General features: G+C 36.5%; 1 protein-coding gene across 2 annotated transcripts in view; it reads right to left on the reverse strand.

Moving 5' to 3' along the window:
- BTAF1 (B-TFIID TATA-box binding protein associated factor 1) overlaps positions 1-21,273 on the reverse strand; it is a 47,575-nt gene that overhangs the window by 11,092 nt on the left and 15,210 nt on the right. Inside the window, exons 5-24 of one of the 2 annotated variants that reach the window (XM_075423489.1) lie at positions 19,277-19,440; positions 18,768-18,904; positions 18,008-18,119; positions 16,644-16,712; positions 14,065-14,154; positions 12,454-12,549; positions 12,015-12,191; positions 11,326-11,466; positions 11,065-11,189; positions 9,722-9,842; positions 9,541-9,645; positions 9,150-9,299; positions 8,415-8,557; positions 8,069-8,243; positions 7,378-7,581; positions 4,850-5,276; positions 3,614-3,804; positions 2,496-2,649; positions 2,296-2,405; positions 219-420 (exon numbers count right to left, since the gene is read on the reverse strand). In XM_075423489.1, the coding sequence (XP_075279604.1) occupies positions 219-420; positions 2,296-2,405; positions 2,496-2,649; positions 3,614-3,804; positions 4,850-5,276; positions 7,378-7,581; positions 8,069-8,243; positions 8,415-8,557; positions 9,150-9,299; positions 9,541-9,645; positions 9,722-9,842; positions 11,065-11,189; positions 11,326-11,466; positions 12,015-12,191; positions 12,454-12,549; positions 14,065-14,154; positions 16,644-16,712; positions 18,008-18,119; positions 18,768-18,904; positions 19,277-19,440 (3,093 nt within the window). The remainder of the gene's footprint in view (positions 1-218; positions 421-2,295; positions 2,406-2,495; positions 2,650-3,613; positions 3,805-4,849; positions 5,277-7,377; positions 7,582-8,068; positions 8,244-8,414; positions 8,558-9,149; positions 9,300-9,540; positions 9,646-9,721; positions 9,843-11,064; positions 11,190-11,325; positions 11,467-12,014; positions 12,192-12,453; positions 12,550-14,064; positions 14,155-16,643; positions 16,713-18,007; positions 18,120-18,767; positions 18,905-19,276; positions 19,441-21,273) is intronic. The other variant, XM_075423490.1, reaches the window with a different exon arrangement.

Genomic DNA, 21,273 nt, shown 5'->3' on the forward strand with positions numbered 1-21,273 from the left:
TGTTTGAGAAACCGAATTACCTCTACCAAACTTCATTTCATAGATAAAATACAGGCAATGGAAATGAAAGTTTCTTCTATTTCTTGTCTACAGGAGGAAAATAGCTTCACATTTTATTTCATTTTTCCTCCTGTTTTTTTCAGGCAACAGTTTTTGTTCCCCCAAATTATGCAACTGCAAAGAAGTTTCTGCATTTTTGAGTACTCAAGCAAGGATACATGCAAGGGCTTCAATTGCACCTTCTTGTTTGGTGTTGTCATCTATTGCTCCCAACCACGGTAGAACTTTCTCTAGAAAGATATTCATTGTTTCCATGGTAGCTATTTTGCTCATAACACCTACACAACGAGCAGCCATGTGCCTCACCGCAGTGCTGGGATGTTGAAGGCACATATAAAGATGAGGCAAGTGCTGTATTAACTGAATAGAAGAGGGTGGGAAAAAACGAAGGTTAATACAAATTATAAACAGATTTCTGAATTATTTTGAAATAAACTGTCTTTTTAAGTCACTGTTGCCTCCCAAAGAATGCTTGAAATGGCTTCTTCACAAGATCCAATTATTTTGAACTGAAAAATTGTTTCAGAAGAAAAAGACAATTGAACTTTGAACAAGCATTACTCCCCAATACAGTTAAAATTCAGAGTAACAAATTAGTGTTTTAGTCAAAATGAGAATTAAAGCAGCCCTTGATAATTAAGGAAGTGTTTCACACTGGAAAAACACAGTACTAAGGACTCAGAACTTTCTAGTAAAAAAAAATTACTGCTTAAATACCAATACATTGATTAAAGAATTCCTTTCAGCTAACAAATTTGTCCTAGACTCATCCCATTTACAGGCACATGAATTATCCATGTGGGAAGTCTTCCTAACTCTAACAAGACACCCAGAAGGAAATTCACATCTTCCCAAGGGGGCACGTGTGCACATGCATGTCTTTTTTTCTATCAGCACAAATATGTGTTTATGTCAGATTCTTAAACAGATGGTCGGGTTTTTCCTAGGGTGGAAGTCCCTAAATATTAGCTTCGATGAACCAACTGCACCCTCTTTGACTTTCTATGATTTTTTTTTTTTTTTTTAAACCTGTATATAGTATTAGCACCCCCAAAACCAATCTACACTTTAACTACATATCATATATATATATATATCAAATACATACATATATAAAAAATGTTTCCATGTCATATGCTAAATTCACTCAAAATCACTTCAGTATTTCATTAACATCGATAAGAAACAATTCCATATGTTCTATGTGGATCTTCTCCATCTGCTCAAGATTTCTACAGCCATTCCTTATACCCACCCCTTCCCACCATATCCTTTCCAGACAGAGTTCTGGCCTACTTACTCCTTGCATGGGAGCCTTTTCGTATATTTTTATCATGCTGTTGCCTTTCTCTAGGCCTCTTCCAATGCTACTATATTTATTCTGAAATACAGTACTGCAGACAGGCTAGTACTGGAAATTGTGTTCAGGCGCAAGCGTGACGACTTTCTTGTTATTTCTTTCTTAACTTTCTCTTGCTTTTTTTCAACCAGTATTTTTCATTCAGCTGATGCTTTCATATAACTATCCTTACTCCAGGATCTCCATCCTGAGTAGAAATAGTAAGTTCGGAGCCTACTACTACACGTAAGATGCTAGGTCTTTTACATTGAATGGTGGGTAAAAGGAAATAATTTTTAAGAATTAATCAAATCCAGTCTACCTGGGGGTAAACTGAAGTCTCCTATAATTTTTGCATTGCGTGCACAGGGAGCCTTTCTGCCAACCTTCAGCCTGTTACATAGCAGTCAGGCAGTAAACTCCACAGTCTTTATTACTACCATTTCGCCCCCTCACACTCTGGCCACACGAACTACATTCCAGTCAACCCATTTCAGTCAGCCACATAATGCAGCATAACAACATTTTTATCTGTACTTTAACAACAAAGATAAGGCATCATATTATCAGTCTGTTCTCCAGGTTTAGGAAACCTGGAATTAGAATATAGCAGAGTTGAGATGCTGATTTCAGTGTAACACAACAGCATAAATATTATCATAACTCAAACTTTGGACACAATCTTGTTTGGACATCTCATCCAGAAAAGGGTAGGCCAAAGCTAAAGTGTAGGTAGGTGTTTGCTTTTGTGGTTTATTCTACAACCTGCATAAACAAATACAGAATTTAACAACCTATAGGACACAGGGAGAAACACAGTTTTAAAACATAACAGCTTAACTGCTGAAGACAGAAGGCTATGTCTTCAGTTTATCAAGACTTTGGAATACGATTACCAGAGGATGTAGCTGAGTATCCATTGAAGCTGCTGTTGTTTCAAAAACCTGCAAAGAATTTACTAGCTCCTGGGCAGGAGCATCTCCTTTTTCCAGTAAGGACTTTCGGTCTGTTAAAAACAGAAAATGTGTTCAGTTTAAGACTGACATACTGCCCCCAGCCTAGCAGGCCCCCCAGCTTAAATCAGAAGTGTAATTACCAAAATTATTTATGTGAATGTTGTTCCTTAATGAACCAACCATAGCATCCCAGAGATGTGGCAATCCTGTTGCCATTTCAGCACCAAAATGTTTAGCTATAGTAGATAAGGCAAATTCAGCTCCTCGTCTCTGTACAACATAAGGTTTCTGAGCCTAGAATTAAACAATTTATTAAAGGAGTGAGGACAGATACATTTAAGAATAACAATTATTTTCAAGGAGGCTCCTACTGTTATATGGTGCATTCAATTCTGATTGTGTTTATAGCTACCTACAACACATTTTCTGGTTGATTTTTTTTGTTTACAAGTGATTTCCTTTACTCTTTATACTGGCAAAAAATGAAATCTTTTATAGATTATTTAAATCCTATACATTTGGGGATTTGGCTTTTGCTGACACAGGTCTATTTCAGCAAGAGGTTTTCCAACTGGTTCCAGTTCCAAAATCTCAGATATTGCCAATATAGGGACACCAAGAACAGTAACATGCCCACAAAACTTCCCAAAAGCAATACTTGATTTGTTATTAAGCCCTTTCTCTTGCTCCCACCCTCTTCAGAAACTGGAATTGATAAAAATTACTTTAACAATCAAGAACAAAATCCACAATACTGTTTAGGAATCACAGTGCTGACTATGATCTTATTAAAACACACTGAAGTTTTATATGAATAAAACAGTAACAAAAAAAATAGCATATCAAGTGTGGAAGTCACATGTACGTCCTAAAGCCAGTCATATTTCAAATACTATTTTTAATGCTTCAAAGTATCCACTGTGCATCAAGATGACCAACACTAACATGGGTAATAGGACAGAATCACAACACAGGTTGTGGAAATCCACTTGCATGGATTTATATTGAGATATAATAATTCTGTGCTAACTGTGAAATATTTCAGGAGTTATTAATGTTATTAATGACACACTGAAGATTTAAAACATCATCATCAACGAACATATGCTGCTTGTATTGCAAAATTTTATGTCAACTCAGTTATCTCATGAAAAGATCCTGGACATCCCTGTTATGATGCTATCAACTCCAGTGAATTCAAACTAAAGGAAGGGAGGACTGGATGTGCAAGTTGCAAACACATGTTTTTTAAATTTACCTCATCAAGTTCTGTAGGAATGCTTCCACTACTGCCAGTGGGGAGATCTGCAATTGGGGCTTTTGGAGCTTTTGGAGTAGGACCTCGCCGACTTGTAATGGCAAAAGCAGCTTTCTGATGTCTGTACAGCGTAATTATTCCTCTGTGCTTAGTAACTGTATGGTGCATCCCATCTTTATCAGAGTTGGGCCCTAAAGGAAAAGGGAGAATAGCTGACAATTTAAGCTGTCGTTTAAAACATAGGAGGAAGTGATAGCTACCTACAAGTCATCTGCAGATCTAAATGTGCTTTAAAAAACCCTAAATGTCATCATCCTCAAGGATGGAAAAGTTTAAGTACAGAGTTGAGTTACGCTGTTAAAAGCGCATTACAGACTTGGCAAGAAAATCTAAGTGTGCAAACTGCCACATAAATTCCTATTCTGCAAGAAATACAGGTAACAAAATGTCAGACAAATATAAAAATTTTGCAGAAGTTTTTTTATACAAAAAAAACCACATGATGTTCTAAAGTTCAAACAAACTTTTGTTCTGTGTCCTTTATAAACAATTCAAGACATCTATGACAGAACAGACGCCATCAGTATCTTTGGATTTGCTATGTTTCTATTTATGCTAATCAGCTTACTTTTCAGTCAGATATGAATGTTATTCTACTCTGAGACAAAGGAGGACATTGATTAAGAAAAAGTAAAATGTATAATGATCAAACCTTAAAGCAGGTTAGAATCTGTTAACAGAATCTTTAGGAGTATTAAGGTCTTAATTTGTGTTGTTCGTTCAATCCATACATTTTTAGCAAAGAATCCCGTGCACAGGATTATTTGTTGATTTTTAAATCTGTCCTCATCTTTTATCTTACTATTAACCTATGGAACATAACACGTCAGACTTTTTTCTACCAGGCTAATCTAATTTCCATAATGATTCCATTTCAGTGAAAAGCTTCATAACACATCAATGAAATGTGGTAAGTGGATAAAAACTGAACAACAGTAAATAACTGAAAATTGGAGCAAAGCTCTTTTATACATAAAAGTTTCTGAAAACTCTACATATTAGTTGCACACACATTGTGTAGTTTAAGATACCTAAATCAAGTAATTATCAATAAATGAAGATGCAGTTGCTGGCATTTTAAAAACACTGAAAACAAGACTCACTCAAATACTTATTTTAACAGTTCAGAGACAGGCAGACAGATTTTAAGAATCCTGGCAGTCTTAGATATCATACCTTTTGAGTTTTCATGGCTACTCTGAGGCTGTGCAGGACATGCTGCTAGGGGGGTAAGATGTGGATCCACACAGAGGGAGTTGCAGAGATTTTTTATAATCTTTGAGTTGGGACAAGGAGACCTTGTTGTACACTGCTGAAGTAACTTTGCTATACATGAAGCCACATAGTTTTGTACAAGTGTATTCTCCTCTTTTTTGATAGCTTCCATTAAGGGTTTTATAACAGGATTTAGTTTTTCTGGAAGTTGCTGCAAGTTCACAACTGCACATGCAGTAAATGTATGCACTCGCAGATGCAACACTTGCCATTCTTGATTTGTTTCTGTAACAGTCATTTGGACTTGTTGTCGTTTACTATCCAACTGCTGTAGAATTTTAGGATTCAAGGTAAAGGATGATGTCACTTCATTGAAAACAGAAGTAACCTAATAAAAAGGAAGAAAGAATTACAAATCTGTTTCATTTACTGTGAAATGCAATATCCTCTGAAAATCATAGTTTTCGTAGCAGAACATGAGTCAATTCACCAGGTATCATGATCTCCATTTTTCCAGCAAATACCAGGAAATGCTCCAAAATGTAGTTTCTGGAATCTTGAACCACAGCTCAAGGAGGAAGTCAGGCATATTATGAACATCTGAAGTCTAGATTCCCAAAGCTAAAAGAGGAGTTTACATAGTCCTCCAAATTTAGACCATTCTATATCCACCAGATATAACCAGATATTCTGGCAATACGTAAGCAGATGACAGATAAGCAAAGAATATGCTATAAATACAAGAGGCCAGACAGGATCTGTAAGGTCCCATGCATGAAGAACTTGTTTTTAAGCTGATTTTCTTTTGAGGAAACAGACGAGGATAAAAATCTAAGGAAAAAGTCAGCACAACACCGTAGCTGCAGGAAGGACTTGCCATATCCTCCCCCACTCACAACTGGCTGACTACTGTTGCTTGAATCTTTCACAGGAAACAGACTGAAAGCAACATGGAATCATGGAAATGCTGAGTTTATGCTACTGACAGGATAGTTAAGGCTCTTAAGTACAGGAAAGGTGACAGCTATTGAGAGTGTTTGAGGGTATTTGCCTTTTACTTTTAAATGTTCAGGTAAAGTCTTTCAACTATCAGACTTGTAGTGCTTTGCTCTATAGACACCTCAATTTCTACTCCACATGAGCTTGATGACTGGAATGACCAAAGGATGCAAAACATATGAATAGCAAGAAAGAGCACAGGGTTTTTACATCTAATGCGCAAAGACCCATACTACAATGCAGAGTAGGTTTGGTGCCTGTATTTCAAGAAAACTTGAAGAGTTGAAAAGGGTGCAAAAGACAGCCACAGAAAATAGCAAATAATTATGGAATGAGTCTTCTAATCCAGAATACATATCATTTGAAAAAACAAGCCATCAGTTAAGCAGCCCTACTACTAGACTCAAGAGTAAACAGTTGAGGTGTATGAAAACTCTTGTACTTCAGACTATGAGCTCACATGATTCTGTCTGGCTTCACCATGGAAATTTATTCATTTTAGATGATAGCCATAATCAGACTGGCTGCCAAAATTCCCTATATACACAATTATCTATAACTTTAAAAACATCTTGAGATTTCCAAGTTAAGCTACTGCATATTACTACATAAATACTACCATCTGAGAATTTCAAGATCCATCATGCTACAGTCATCATCTCCATAATCGTACAAACTTCAACCTTCTCTTATTCTTACCCTTATCCTCAGCATCCCAGCTGCATACACAAACACATCCAGGATTCTAATCCTCCTCCTCCCCTGCCCCAAGCTGCACCACATCCATCCCCATATTCCTTCATCCCCCCAGACCTACACACCCCTCTCCCACCCCAGTCCCTTTTTATCTTGCAGGCTCTCAAATCCACAAGCTCTTCATTTACAGCCTACCTCATCTGTCCATACTCATCTTTCTCTCTACTTAAGAAGCCAGTTTGGGGTTGGAAGAAAAAACCTTTTAATGTGTTGCCCCAACCTTATCAGACATATTTTTGCTTACAGAGCTTTTCATCTGAGGAGCTGCCTTTTACTATCACATCTAACCGATATTTTCAGATTTAAAAAGACAAAAACAATTAAAGAGCCAGGGAAAAAACCCAACACTTTAGAACACATGCTTGGGGGGTCGGAGGGGAGAAGTTCTAGAATTTACACAGTTTATTTACTAGTATTTTTACAGGGGTTTTGAAGGACTTCCAGCCTGGTTTGTTTTCTTCTGTGTAGATTTCAATAGTAAATCTACACCTGGAACATCAGAACGCTGTCAATTTTTTTTCCTGTTAAGTATCTGCCTTGCATTCTACTCCATTTTGGCATAGTCTGTAAACACTGCAGGGGAAGTAGTAAGTATCTGTTACATATCTCATGTCAAAGGATGTGTAAAGTCATGACGTTATTTCTGAAGGTTACTGTCTGTATAATAATTATGCTGAAGACGTATTTCAAGACAAGAATGGATTTGAAGGAAGGGCAGGCATGCCTCTACTTACCAGCTCATTAGCTTGATCTATTGTAAATACACTGCAGTTTAGTCTGTTTCCAATGTCAATGTGTGCATCAGCTAACAGTGAGATGAGCTGCTTACATTCATTCTGCATTCGTGTAAAAGGAACAGCAATTTCATCATAATAGAGATGTTCAGAAAGGACCCCAAGTAAACGAGGCTGCACACAAATGGCCACAGTTCTACACTCCTGTAACAGGAAAAGACATAATTTGTATTTCCAAATAAGCACAATTTCTTTTGTTCAGTTTTTGGCACTAAACAGCACAATCTAGTTACAAAAATCCAGTTTCCAGAGGGACCATTAACATTTGTAACCCAGAATATTAAATATTATGAATAAAATCTTCAGTCTGCCACTAGACCAAAAGTGGTAAGTGAGTACAGGAAAGACACTCATGTGAAAAGGAAGCACTGACCTTAGATAACATGCACCTTGAGATTAGACTTATTTTAGAAGAAATATGAACACATGTACTGATTCATAGTTCCAACACTTGGCTTTTAACTACCAAGTAATGCATTCCTCTATTGTCTAACAATCAAGATTTTAGTACTTAGATGTAGAATACCATTTTAGCTTATCGATTGAGATTTTATTTCAAGCTAAGTAGCGGACGACAAGCTGTGGATTACGATAGTAAGTAAAATTTATTTCTGCTGCAGAAACTTCCTACCTTTTGCAAGGCTGCCCACTCACAGATTACTAACGCAACACTAATCCTCTGCAAGGCAGATTTAGAATTCAAGTGGAAGAGCAGTAGCTGAGCTAATGATTCAGCCGGCTTAATTTCTTGAGTAACTGTATTTACACCTGGGTCACAAACGCAGCAACAAAGTGCTCCCAGCAACCTGACAAAAGGAGAAAGAACAGTGACTTCAATGCTACAATTACTCTGCAATTAACGATTCAAAATGAAGATGGCAAAAAAAAGTTTACATAATTAAATTTTGGCAAAAACACTATAAAACGAAAAAGACAAGTTGCTTTTAAATATTTTTTCAGATTTCCAGTAAACTGACTTTGCTGCCATCATCCGAGCTCGCATGACAACATAATCCCTGGTTGTTGGATCTTCTGCAATGCTGTCTGCCCCAGCAATATATTCCTGAATCACTTCCTTGTTCTGGGTTTGACCTTGACGCAGTTTAGCAGCTGCCTTTTCCTATGGAATAAAGTTGGGAGAAGTTGGAATTAAATGTGTTTATAACAGAAAAAATGAATTCATATTCCATAACATTTCCAATAACCATCACACCCTGCAAAAGCTGGACTAAGCCAGAATGTTTCTTAGATAACAGGCTTTGTAAAGTAGTTAATCACTGTAAATCATCTTTCCACTAACAGTATTCTACGGTCCTATTAAATGTATGATATGGTTCCTTCACTGTACTATTAAAACTAATACTCAACATCCAGCTGATAAACTGAGTCCCCACACAGAAAAAAAGGAAACCTCTTTCAGCATGTTTTCAGAAGTCAGTCTTGCAAACAGATGGTTTTGGAACTGTGATGGTTATGGAACCACGTAAATCAAAACTTTATACACAGGGAGCATGCTACATGACAGAACTCTGAGTTCTTGCGGATAATCTGACAAGAACTATTTTGCTCACAGACTTGAGGTTTGTAAGATAGGTTACATTTAGCGCTATAGAAAGGCACCACCCTCTAACACCTTTAGAGCGTGTCTTTCTATACAGCTAATCAACTTCCTACTTTCCCCAGAACAGTTACTGAGGTTACATTTCACTTACTTTTGATCTGGTTTTTACTTCTAGCAGCATGTTTAAGTCAATAGGCAAATGAGATGGCTGCATCATTAAGCAGAGCCAGGCTCCCATCCATGGACAAGCAGCTGCAACTACATACTGTACAGATGCCTTGTTTAACAGTTCCAGCCAGACCTTGGGGAAGAACCAGAGTGGAAATCATGACAGATTTGTATGTGGTCTATGTAAGATCACATATGTGCTGATGAACTGTAGGACCCGTCATATTCTCCTTCACTCTATGGTAAAGCATCAAACAGGCTAACTACAAAATTATTAACATGAACATACTATTTTTTATCTGCACAAAAGTGCAGGGGATGAGAGCGCAAGATACACAAATATTACATATCTAGGTCATAGGTCATGCAAATACCTTGTGAATAAGATCCAGAATTTCTTGGTTGCTTTCTAAGATACAAAATTGAAATATGTGCCTCAACATGTCTTGCAGAATTGGAGTCAGCCATGCTGAAGAGCTCTGAAATAAGGATACCATATGATCAAGCAGATTCCAGTATGTATCTTAGCAAAAGATTAATAACTCTAATTCTTACCTGGTCTTGGGTAGACAGCAGTGTGAATAATGTTTCCAGTGCTGCTTTTCGCACAGAAGATATAGTATGATGCAAGAACGGCCACACACGTGGGACCAAAACTGTAAGTGATTGCTGAATACTGGTACATCAAGGGGAGATGTAAAGGCAGTGACAGGGGGAAAAGAAAAAAAAAAAAACACAAACACAAAACACACACACAGAGCCAAGTTAATTTGTTTATCCTCAGTTATAAAATTTTCTCCAAAAGAAAGCTTTTTGAAAAAGAGAATTATTATTGCATATGCTTGGTGATTTTAAGCGAAGAATCAAGTTACTACAGCTTAAACATTTAAAACGGTTTGAGTCAGTATCTTTTTTCAGGAAAATACTGTTTTTTCTTACCGATATAAAGAACTAGTCAATACAAGCATATATTTTTACGTTTCCCAGATTACACTTTGGGCTTTGTTAAACTATTTAGAAAAAAGGTTTGTGTTGGGGTTTTTTTTGTTTGTGTTTTTTTGTTTTTTTTTTTTTTTTTTAATTTATCATTGCGCATTTATGAGTTTAGAAATAATTAAAACTAAGCTTGGATCTTTTGTGCGTGAAATTGCACATCAACTGATGCAAGTAGTACATGCTGAACTAAAGTTGAGATTAGTGACAAAACTTCATTCTTAAATTTGGATTTGGGCAAAAACCAGCTTCAGCAGTGACAATCATACAGGATGAGAAAGGTAAGGTAGGTGCTTTATACATCTTAAGTGCAGATGCTGAGAGTTTACCATCTCTATTATGAAAAATGTTAATCTACTAACATGCAATTCCTTTAATTTGACAAAGTCCCAAAGAGAGAGGAACTAGGCATTGTCTTCAACCAGTCACAAAATTACTGGTTGTACTATTGATGAGAATTTTCAAGTTTGTAGCTTTCTTTAGAACTATTCCAGTAGTAAACTCCTACAGGTACATGCACATGTTAACATACATAGCTTGCTCTCTTATTTGGAGTTTGGCGACAAGGAGCAGACAAGCAAGAAGTCTGTGGGCAGGGCCACCATATGAGGGGAGCCTACATCCTTAACTAAAATACTTTAGAGGAATGGAGAGAGCGAGAGGGGGGAAAAAAGTCACATACAAACAAGGTCTAGTACCTTTTAGTTATTTTGTTGCATTTTCCTAATGTGACAAAAATGGAAGCACTGTCCTAAATCTTCACTTTAAGGAAAAGCGATTTAAATTAGTATTTTACTCTCAAGTATCCTTGGCACATGATTTGAAAGCAACTTTGATTATTCCAGTTTAAAAGTAAGTGGACAGTCAAACCTGCCATACTGAAGCAATACTAATTAAAAAGTTACCTGCATTTGCGGACCTGAGGATAAGTCAGAAGGGAAGAAAGAAGGGTCATGATACTGTTTGTGGAAGCTGTCAAGTCATCCAATTCCAGAAGTGCATCCCACAAGGTATTAAGAATAAAAGGCACCTACACAAATAAGCAGAAGAGGTTATCATTAAAAAAAAAAAAAAAAAAATTCAAGAGCTACTTCTAAGGGTTATTTTCTTCACTCAGACCAAAAGTGAACTTTTCAATCAGAATTGATGGAGAACAATTCAGTCACCTTCTGAGACTGAAGCTGGACCAGGCTTTCCACTACTGGTACTAAAGATGCTGCAGCAACAGCTCGGACATCATCATCCAGATCTTGGAGACCTTCAATTATTGCAGGCAATACTTTAGGCAATAAAGTGTTGATCATGTCCTGCCAAAAAGACCACAAGCATTTTTAAACTTAAAAAGCGTATAGTGACCCAAACAACTAAGATGTACTCCAAGTGTGTGAATAAACCTGTTTGCTATATAAAACAGAGGCTACAGGTCCAACACCATAATCTAAATACTGTAAGTTACCATTCATTAAGTAAAACATAGGTTATAAATGTAAATGAAGTGTAACTTGGCTCAGTTTTGGTGTAAACAAAGCTCAGTGTTTGGTGAATTAAACCATGAACAGACTAAACCTCTTGTAGCACTCAGTTCTGTTAACCTTGCACATGAAAGTATGATCCAAAACACGCAGGCATAGCCTCTATCATGTTCTATGCAAGTAACTTATCAAGTTACAACAGTACAACTTTGCTGCACTGCAGCCTGGGTATAAAAATATAGTCACACATCTTATAATCCACGTGAGGGTGCACTACAAGCAAGCTTACTTTATCATACCTATCTACTGTTCAGCCAAATCATCAACTCTGAGCAGAGCTTTTTCTTCTAAAACTCTCTGCAATTTGTCACGAGGGTTATTACCTGACGTACTGCCAAAGCGTACTTTATTCCTAGGAGACCACCATGTCTCACTTCCCACTGTTCCTGTGCAAGCAGCTTCAGGAGAACATCCACAGTTTTATGAACTCCAGTCTCATTCATGTGTTTTAATACTACTCCCAAGGTCTGAGCACAAGTCTCACGTACTGGTGCTACCACCTAGGATAAAGTAAATGATAAAACATATACTTCTGTATGAAATTTGACTTAGAAAGAAAGAAATAAATATGAGTAGAGTCAGATGACCAAAACTGCTATGCAAACAAGATGAAATTTATGTTATTGGCTACTTTGTAATAAGCATCTATGAGCAGTTACAACAGGCACATGCAGTATCACTATACAAAGCATAGCTGATCTGCTGCAGTATTAACTCCGGTAGAAGCCTGCTGATGTACCTGTTCACTCAGCGACAACTTACTTCATCTGAAACAAAGTCTCCAAATCTGTCTAATGCAAACACACAAAGAAGTCTAATAACCAAGTCTTCTAGCCACTCCTGATGCTGCTGAATCATCTGTAAAAAGAGAAAAATTGAACACCTTGTCTGTTGATTCATAAAAGATTTCTGATATGCTTGCTTTAGCTAAAATTTATATAAGAGATACGACAACATATGCTTACATTGACTGAATAATCATCTTGCACAGACAGCCAAGGCAAAATACTCAGCACTAGTTCAGCTCATCTGGCTGATTTTGTAATTTATTAAAAAAAAAAAAAAAGTACCTTTATCAAAAGGCTACAGAGTACCTTGTAAGGTAGACAGGTAATTTTCTGCCTACACAGCACACAAAGGTAAGGTCGTTCAGATAATCTATACTGACTAATGTCAACAATGTCCTAGGCAAATCAATTAATATGCGTTTGAAGAACACTTAAAAACAAACATAAACTATGAAGCAGTACTTCATGGTGGGAGACCCTGTGAAAGGAACTCGCTCTTCAGTCAGGTCTCCTGCAGATTTAACAAAGCAACTTAGACCAAGCTTGTCTTGAAGCTCTGGCCTCTGTTAGATGCCCAATAGCTCTGTAACTCTGAACCTCAGAGCAGAAGCCCCATAAAAGCAACTGCTCAGACATCATCTTTCTCATCTCCGCTCTTGGCCTACTAGATCACCCCTTCCCTTGTAAACTATAATTTTAATGAACAAAACTTCCACCATACCATAGATGTCATATTCCCATATATGTCAAATAATTATAGACTGCATATAGCACACACAGCAGCCTTTGAAGCTAGCCTGGAGTACACATGCTCTTTCCATTAATAGTTAAGAAAATTTCAAGTATCTTATCATTGCAGCATGCATTATTATTGCCCTATAATCTCTATGGAATAAATACTGCTCCACATGGAAGCATGGAGAGATGAAAGCTTCTGCTTTCCCTATATATGAAGTATGCCAAAGTAGCTTGATTTACATTTGATAAATGTATATCCTTATTCTTCAATACCCTCTAGACCACAAGCTCTCCCAGCTGCTTTTTACAGCAGGGAAGTCAGTATGAATCTGGATGAGATTCACCATTAGTAAAAAGTTATTACTATCCGGATATTTTTAAAAAGTCTTTTCCTTTTAAATAGACTATTTAAATACCTTTTCTCATAATAACAAAGCAAGCAGATCGGTAGAGTCACCTTACTATTTAAGTGAACAGAATTAGATGCTCTTAGAGACTTTGCTAGAGTTACACAACCAATTTGTCAATGCTGTTTCAGTGCACCCTTACCATGACCTGAAAACAGTACTTTCCAGTATGGAAGCTAGTGTTTAATAACTTTACACACGGTCTACATATTAACGCCTGCTTATACAGTAGTATTGTTTTTTGTGCAGGCCTTTTAAAAAGAACATAAACATTTCATCAGAGCATACAGCAATTTCATCCAGATTACTCTGAGCAGACAGATCTCATGGTTTATATTCCCCCAGATCACCCACCTCCTCCAAAGCTTAAGTATTTTTAAAAGTCTGTTTTCTAAGCTTCATTTAAGTAATAGGTTCAGTCTACGTGACTGGAAGCTTACCTCTTCTAAAGAGCTATCTCCCATTTTACCACCACTTTTACCATGAGCCTTAAGTATCTCTCTCAGTCCAGTACCTGCACCATGTCGAACCTAGAAAAGGGAAGTAAAAAGTCAATTTTTAAATATTTAGGAACAGAAGATGAAATCCATACTGAACAACTGAAACAATATTTCTTTATTCTTAATAGAGACGTTTCAAGTGCTGCATAGTGGTACTTAGAATTGTGTGAAAGGGTAGTATTTTATTAGATCAAATCATATACTTAAATACTAATCTGTTCAAAACCAACCAACCTGTTTTTTCCTAAGTATTTGCCATCTTATGGACAGAAGCAATTAAGAATTGCATCTGTTTTTCTAATACAGAAGATATTGTTATCCTATTTGCAGTAGCAGCCAAAGACAGTTTTCATTTAGTTTTACCTCACTACAAGACACTAGTTTTCAGAGAAAGAGCAACCAGCAGATATTACTGGTTTTTGTAAATTTATAAGCTGAAGAAAAGCAATATTCTTATATCTCAAACACTTTACATTTTTGTTTTTATATTTAAATTTCTCTACAACTCTCTATATTTCTTAAAGAGAGTTGGATCCCCACTGAATATTTTTGGGTCTGCAAAACAAATTTCTGAGAATTCCTGTTCTGCATAGGTTACAAACCTGCCTTGCTTGGCTAAATATTAAAAAATAAGTGAACAAGTGACATGTGAAGGCAAATTATAGCCACTAGTATGTTCCCAAATGTGAACAGCTGAACACACTAGGAAAAGTTTTGGCAATGACAGAAGACCAGTAGAAAGATGTGCTACAGACAAACCTGTTTTTGTTATTTTCTAATATGTAACTGGACTAGTAATTGGCTAATCAAGAAACACCCACTCAATAGATACACAGAAAGTTGCAAAAGCAAAGTTTTGAACTGAGTTTTCATCGAGAGGCCTTTACATCAGTTCGAGCAGAACTTTTTTTTTCAGCACACTTCATACATGCTTGTTGCTAGCAGAAAAATACTGTATTTCGTTTCACAACAGTAACAACTAGAACTGAGCAGCTGGTAGGTCCTTCCTTTAATCAGAATATCTTAGATGAGATGCAAGCATACACACCCCCATATGTGCAGCTCAGTGCCTGCTGGCAAAAGCTATAAGCAAGCCAATAAAAACTAGCCAGAGAGACTAGTCTTAAAATCCTAATGGTTCATAATACACCAATGATTTATTTATTTGGTCCAAGACTGTTTATGAACTAGTCTTCACAAGCCAAAGGAGGAAGACTTTGCAAGTTAACTTGTCAGCTTCTGCAAACACAAACAAGCAGCAAGACACACAAACGTATAAAGGAAATACCAGTAGCAGGATTCATCTTGCCTATAAGCTAGGCAAGCAGTCTGAACTAGTTATCCAGGTTGCCTCTAGACATTGCAAGAAGATGCCAGAGGACCATTTTATAGACATGTATTTTGAGGTAGTTTAACCTGTTTTTCATCCAGAACATGATTTTGTATTGATTACCTCCTTAAGATGTGTGCACCCTACCTTAAATGTAGTAAGATATGAGAACATCTGCATTCTAAAAGATAAATGGACTTTGACTTCAACTGCAAACAGCCTGCTTTCAAATAAGGCAAGGCTTATTAGCTCAGATGCAGTGATGTGCCACATGAATATAATTATCCTTTTTCTGGGTCTAAAATAATTGCACTGGCTGCATATAATCTATCTCTGTGTTTCCAAGTTTGAGGTCAGTATGGGCAGAGCCAACTTGCTATCACTGAAACTGTGCTACAGATATACCCAAGTATGTTATAGTTGGTGTTAACATCTAATCTTTCAGGTTTTTAATAAAAAATTGATCTTTTGAAGCTAGCTGAAAACAGTTAGTTACATCTTCTGCTCAAGGAACAGGGACCATTGTCAGCTACTTCATATTTTTGCTTGGAATTGATATAAAAGTTTGTGGGAAATAGTCTATTGAATAAAAGGGTGAGCAGAACAAGTTTTGAATCTTGAAAAAAAGTTGTCTAGGCAACCAAATACAGTTTTTGTAGCCGCTATTTACTATAATTAAAAAAAAAAAGTTCATTTTTATAAATGAAGAGAACAACTAATGATTTGTAGTCTACCCCCGACACGAAAGGATTGATTTCCCCTCCCCTTTCCTACTAGCTTAGCATTAGACAAGCATGCCACTATTGTCAACAACAGACTCATACAATATTCTTCAAACTCTTGATGAATCCAAGCCTGTTCTGTTTAATCTTTTTGACCCTAGATTCATGTGCTTTTATTTTCCTTGAATTTCAGTGCTTCCAGAATTCTCACTTAGAATCATTGCTTTCCATATCTTTCCCACTCCACACAGTTGAGAATACGTTACACATCTGTTTTCATTTCCCCCTTAAATGAATCTTAAAAAACACTTAAGATTTGCCTTGGCTATATAATCTGTATTTAAGATTGATGTCATTTTTGATACCTAGCAAACTGCTCTTAAGTCCTATGCATACAACTTTTGTGCTTCTGTTGAAGCCTTTTTTTTTAAAATCCATAGTTACACCTTACATAGCGCATGTCTTACCTCCCAAGAAGGGTTGAAGAGATCATTGCACACCTCTTCACAAAAGCTTTCCAGAGGCCATTCATTTGCCTAAATTTATAAAAAAATATTAAGTACAAGATTGAAAGAGAAAGGGATCAGGCAATCACTTCTTATATTGTACACCACTTAGACAGGTGAAGATAATAAAGACCTCCAAAAGCTTAAGTATTTTAATTTGTTACTGGACAGAATCAAAAAAACCCTGACAACCTTCTTCCACACTTCAGCAACTTTGCTGATTGGCACCAGATCATTTGAAAAACTTATAAAGTTTGCCTGTTAGTAGTGTAACCTCTTCTCTATGGTAATTAATTTTGATGTTCTGGAATTCAGTCTCCCTTTAGGAACCATGCTAAGGCAGAAAATTAAGGAAAGTTTCTTATCCTCCACAGTGATTCTCTTTATAAACTTTGCCTTTAAAGAACATAGTAGGCAAGTCTCAGTTTGAAATTACACTGCATAATCAAATTGGGCCAATTAATCCAGTAATAAACACCATCCTTTTCAAAACACATTCTGCATTTTTGAAAACCAGAAGCATATCCATCATCCCAAAATTTCCTACAGGGACACTGACACGGCTGTGGAAAGGAAATTATGACATGACATTAGTAAGTTCACATCATCACAAACACAAAGCATCCGAAAGGCTTGCAACCAGCAACTATTCAGTTTGCAGTTATCATTCATGTCTCAAATTCACCTTCCAATTACCATTTTGCAAATAAGAATTTCATTACTAAGCTATGTTTGGAAAAAATTTTTTTGTAGAATAGAGTCTAATGAAGATACAGTCTCTTCAAATAAACTTCTATGCACCATTTGTATTCTGGTACAGCATTTCTTGTAATTTTTCAGTTTTGCAGTCTACTGAAACAAATGCAAGTTTTTCTAAGACTAAGGTAATTGTTTAAATCTTCAACTACTAAAGATAGAACTTCATTCTAAATTAAGCCTAATTAAAGTAAGGCAAAGATTAAATAAAGTGTACGTGAACATTTAGATCAAATTATTTCTGGCTCAGGGTAATCCTATCATCTGAGTGTTTAGCACAGTTTTACAGTTTAATACCCAGGTCTGACACCTGTAATTCATCTACTCGGGTTCATTTGGGTCACAAATTGCTACCAATGGATTAAATGTGTTTTCTTCCTCAATGCTATACACAGTTTGAAGCCCATTTGCTTCATTACATTTAAAAGCTGGCAATAGCATTCTTTACTCCATTTCTCTTAATGCTAAAATGACTAAAGACTTTGGAAGCATAAAGGACTTTTGTTTTACGTTACTCTGCTGAAAAACTGAATGACTGGTCCTGCTAACAGCAGAACGCTACATCATACCTCTTCTGGAGCGTTTTCTACCAATGTTTTTGAGTCTGTGGCAGGCTGGTTGATGACAACATTTGCAACTTTTCTTCTCTTTTCTTCTGGTTCCCCATCAGCGCTATCATTGCTGAGACGTAACAAGTATAAGTTTATGAACAGAAAGCACGCTTTGGGGAAGTAATTACTTCTACAGCTCAAGTCTCAGATACAATAAAGTATGGCAAGAAAACAAAGAGGTTTAACACTGAAATACGCAAAATAGGTAAAAGTTTACAAGTAAAAAAAACTCAGTGAGGGCACAGCAGAATGCTGTCCCAAATTGGCAGTCCTTCTCAGCCTTTTCCAAGAAATACAGAAATTCTTAAATAAAAATCAAGGAAAGTGAATTTTGTCTACTGCTTGTTATAAACACAGTGGGTACAATATGTCACTATAAGTTACACTGAGGAACGTAACATACATCAGAAAGTTATATCTTAAATTTTTAGTTACTACTTATCTTCTTAAATCCCGCATTTTCACACGCTGTTCTCAAGCCATATTTAATAACAGGGTCAAACCACAAATTTAACTGTAGCATCCCACTACTTCAAGATCCCTCTGAAGCTAGGTCCTTACCAAAGCTCTACTGGGATTAAATATGGCATGCAAGTGATTTACATCAGCACAATTAGCATGTAAAAGATTAAGAAGCAAAGACTGTAGGAAGTTTTTCAACAGGTAAGTCACAATCCCACCTTAACTGAAATAAAAGCAAACTAGTTCACTATTATACCTTTTCTCATTAGCTTCCACTGTATCTCTGGATCTTTGCTTTGCAAATAGCTTAGCCATTCTTTTGGCTTTATTCTTTTGTCTACTGCTCATACCAGCTCGAAATTCTGAGTCAATTAACTCAGCAGCCTGAAGAGTCTGAAAGAGAAGTCATTCATTGTTAATTCTTCTTACAATGAAGGTCCTGAAAAATCCTCAAACCCACACTGCTATCAACTTCCCCAATCCTCCATCATTTCAAACTCAGAGAAGTAGTTTGACATCAAACAACACTAATACACATCTGTGGGGCATAAGAATTCCAGAAGCCAAAGCACAGCATATTAGACATTAATCATCATACTTAAAACATAAAGATTATAACCACAAAAGCACAAATTTGGTGGACTTGGCAATGTTATGGTTAAACGCAATGATCTTAAAGGTCTGTTCCAACCCGAATGATTCTATGAAATAAATCAAACCCACTATATTATTCCTTGCAGTCAAACAGCCCAAGGTTTTACCTACAGGTTGTTTGTTTACTAGTGAAACTGCAGAAGGTGAATAGTCCAGATCTTCATCATTGAACAGATCTTCAGTATTCATCCCAATTGCAGCACCCATATCTAAGCCAAGTTTCTTTTGTAACAGTTTCCTCTGTCGTGCTATCCTCTCTTTAGGATCAATTTCACCTTAAAAAGAAGTTTTTAAAAAAACGGAAGATGCATCAGATTTCAAGCCAGATGTATTATTGTCAATAAAATAACATAGGAAGGCCAGAAGTTACAGAATTACATTGTACTTGGCTAATACATCATTACAATCTTTTACGCCAAATCACACTGATTCCTAGGAAGACCTTTTCTGCTGCTGAAGCTTTGCTAGTACTTAAATTGTCATCGACTTCTGCAACAGAAAACAGCTCCCATGAAATTCGTTAAATTACACTTGGTCTATAGAAGCAAACACCCAAGTTTTACCTGAACTTTTAGGAAAGTGCACTTTGAAAGAAGCAAATTAACACACTAAAAAAAAAAGATACCCAGCAACTGATTCAAGAACTACCACTTTTTTATTGAGTGCATGCATTGTTGTGGGATCTGTCGATTCTGGCAGTCTGGCTATCGGGGGTTTTTCTGGTGGCTTTTTTTTTTTTTTTTAATAAGGTTTCTTTTTCTCCTGAACTTTATCTTCTGTTGGGAAACACAGACCTAAGAAATAACAACTGCAAATAAAACCCCTCAAATTATATTAAATCCAATATCCTGTATTAAGCTAGGTTGAATCTGAATCTGTTTTCTTCAGAAACATTCTTCCTTGTAAAAATGCACTAGACCCAGATGTCTACTTTCCTTCTGCCCAAACTAACCCTTGTGGCAATGTAGACTGAAGCATAAGCATGATTTCCCTAGGGTGTGAACAATCTTGTCCTCAAGCTTTGTGTGTTAAGCAAGGCTCATTTAGGAACTTAATAGAAGCTACCTGAAGAATGTTGTGAAGCTTCAACACTTTTAATTACTGAACACCTAGATTTTAGGACCACCCACATGTACACAAAAAATAGAAGATTTTAGTGCCTGAGTAGAATAAACCCTCCAAGTAAATCAAAACTTGTAGCTTGTAAGGCTCTCAGACTTCACTCTTTTTACACGTGCAGTATGGAAACCAGTCAGGAGATTAGGGTTTTTTTGTCAAACATCTACAGATAAACTTTTCAGTAGGTGACCAATATTGGCAGAATTTTGGGGTAAAAAAGGTTGAGTAGTTACACCAGGTTAAGTAGTAATTAGTAGTCAATTATATCTATACCAAGAAGCCTTTTTTTTTTAATTGGATTTAACTGACAAGCAGAGAAATACAAACAACTTCCATACCCTAGAAAATACTTTTCCTTTCACAAGTCCATCTTAGGAAAAAGTATCAAAGACTGCTAATTCCAAAGATTATTTAACTCGCTTTACATCCATTCATGTTGGCTACTTACTTGAAAAGGAAAGCTGCTACAAAACACAGAATAGAAAGCAGCCTTTGTACATTTACCCACCAGTTAAAAAAAGCAGCAACTAAAGCTATTTTTAGTTTCATTTTCTCCTTTTTTTGATATTATATTATTTAGATTCATAAAATTACTTATGTGCAATCATATGACACTGGGATAAATATCAGACTTTATGAACTAAAGTGACCTATTCCATCTATTTGATTTCTGAATAGGCAGGGTTTCGTTAGAAGAGATGAAACTTGTACAACACATTATTAACCTAGCATAAAAGATGTCAAGCAATAAAATAGCAGCAAGTTTTAACAGACACGCTACTGCTTAAGTGTCAGGAGCCACAGTTTCTGTTCCTTGCTGAGCTAGTGATCTTCTGTGTACACTGCACAGAACACATCACATATGGGGAACCAGTGAATCAGGGCTAAGCAGTCAGAACAGATTCTTATCTATAGCATAATTTCATTTGGTGCAGAAACTGGAAGACAGACTGAAATTAGAGCAGGAAAGTACAGTAATAGCAAAAGAA

This window comes from Opisthocomus hoazin, chromosome 6, assembly GCF_030867145.1.
Source record: "Opisthocomus hoazin isolate bOpiHoa1 chromosome 6, bOpiHoa1.hap1, whole genome shotgun sequence".
Lineage (NCBI taxonomy): Eukaryota > Metazoa > Chordata > Aves > Opisthocomiformes > Opisthocomidae > Opisthocomus > Opisthocomus hoazin.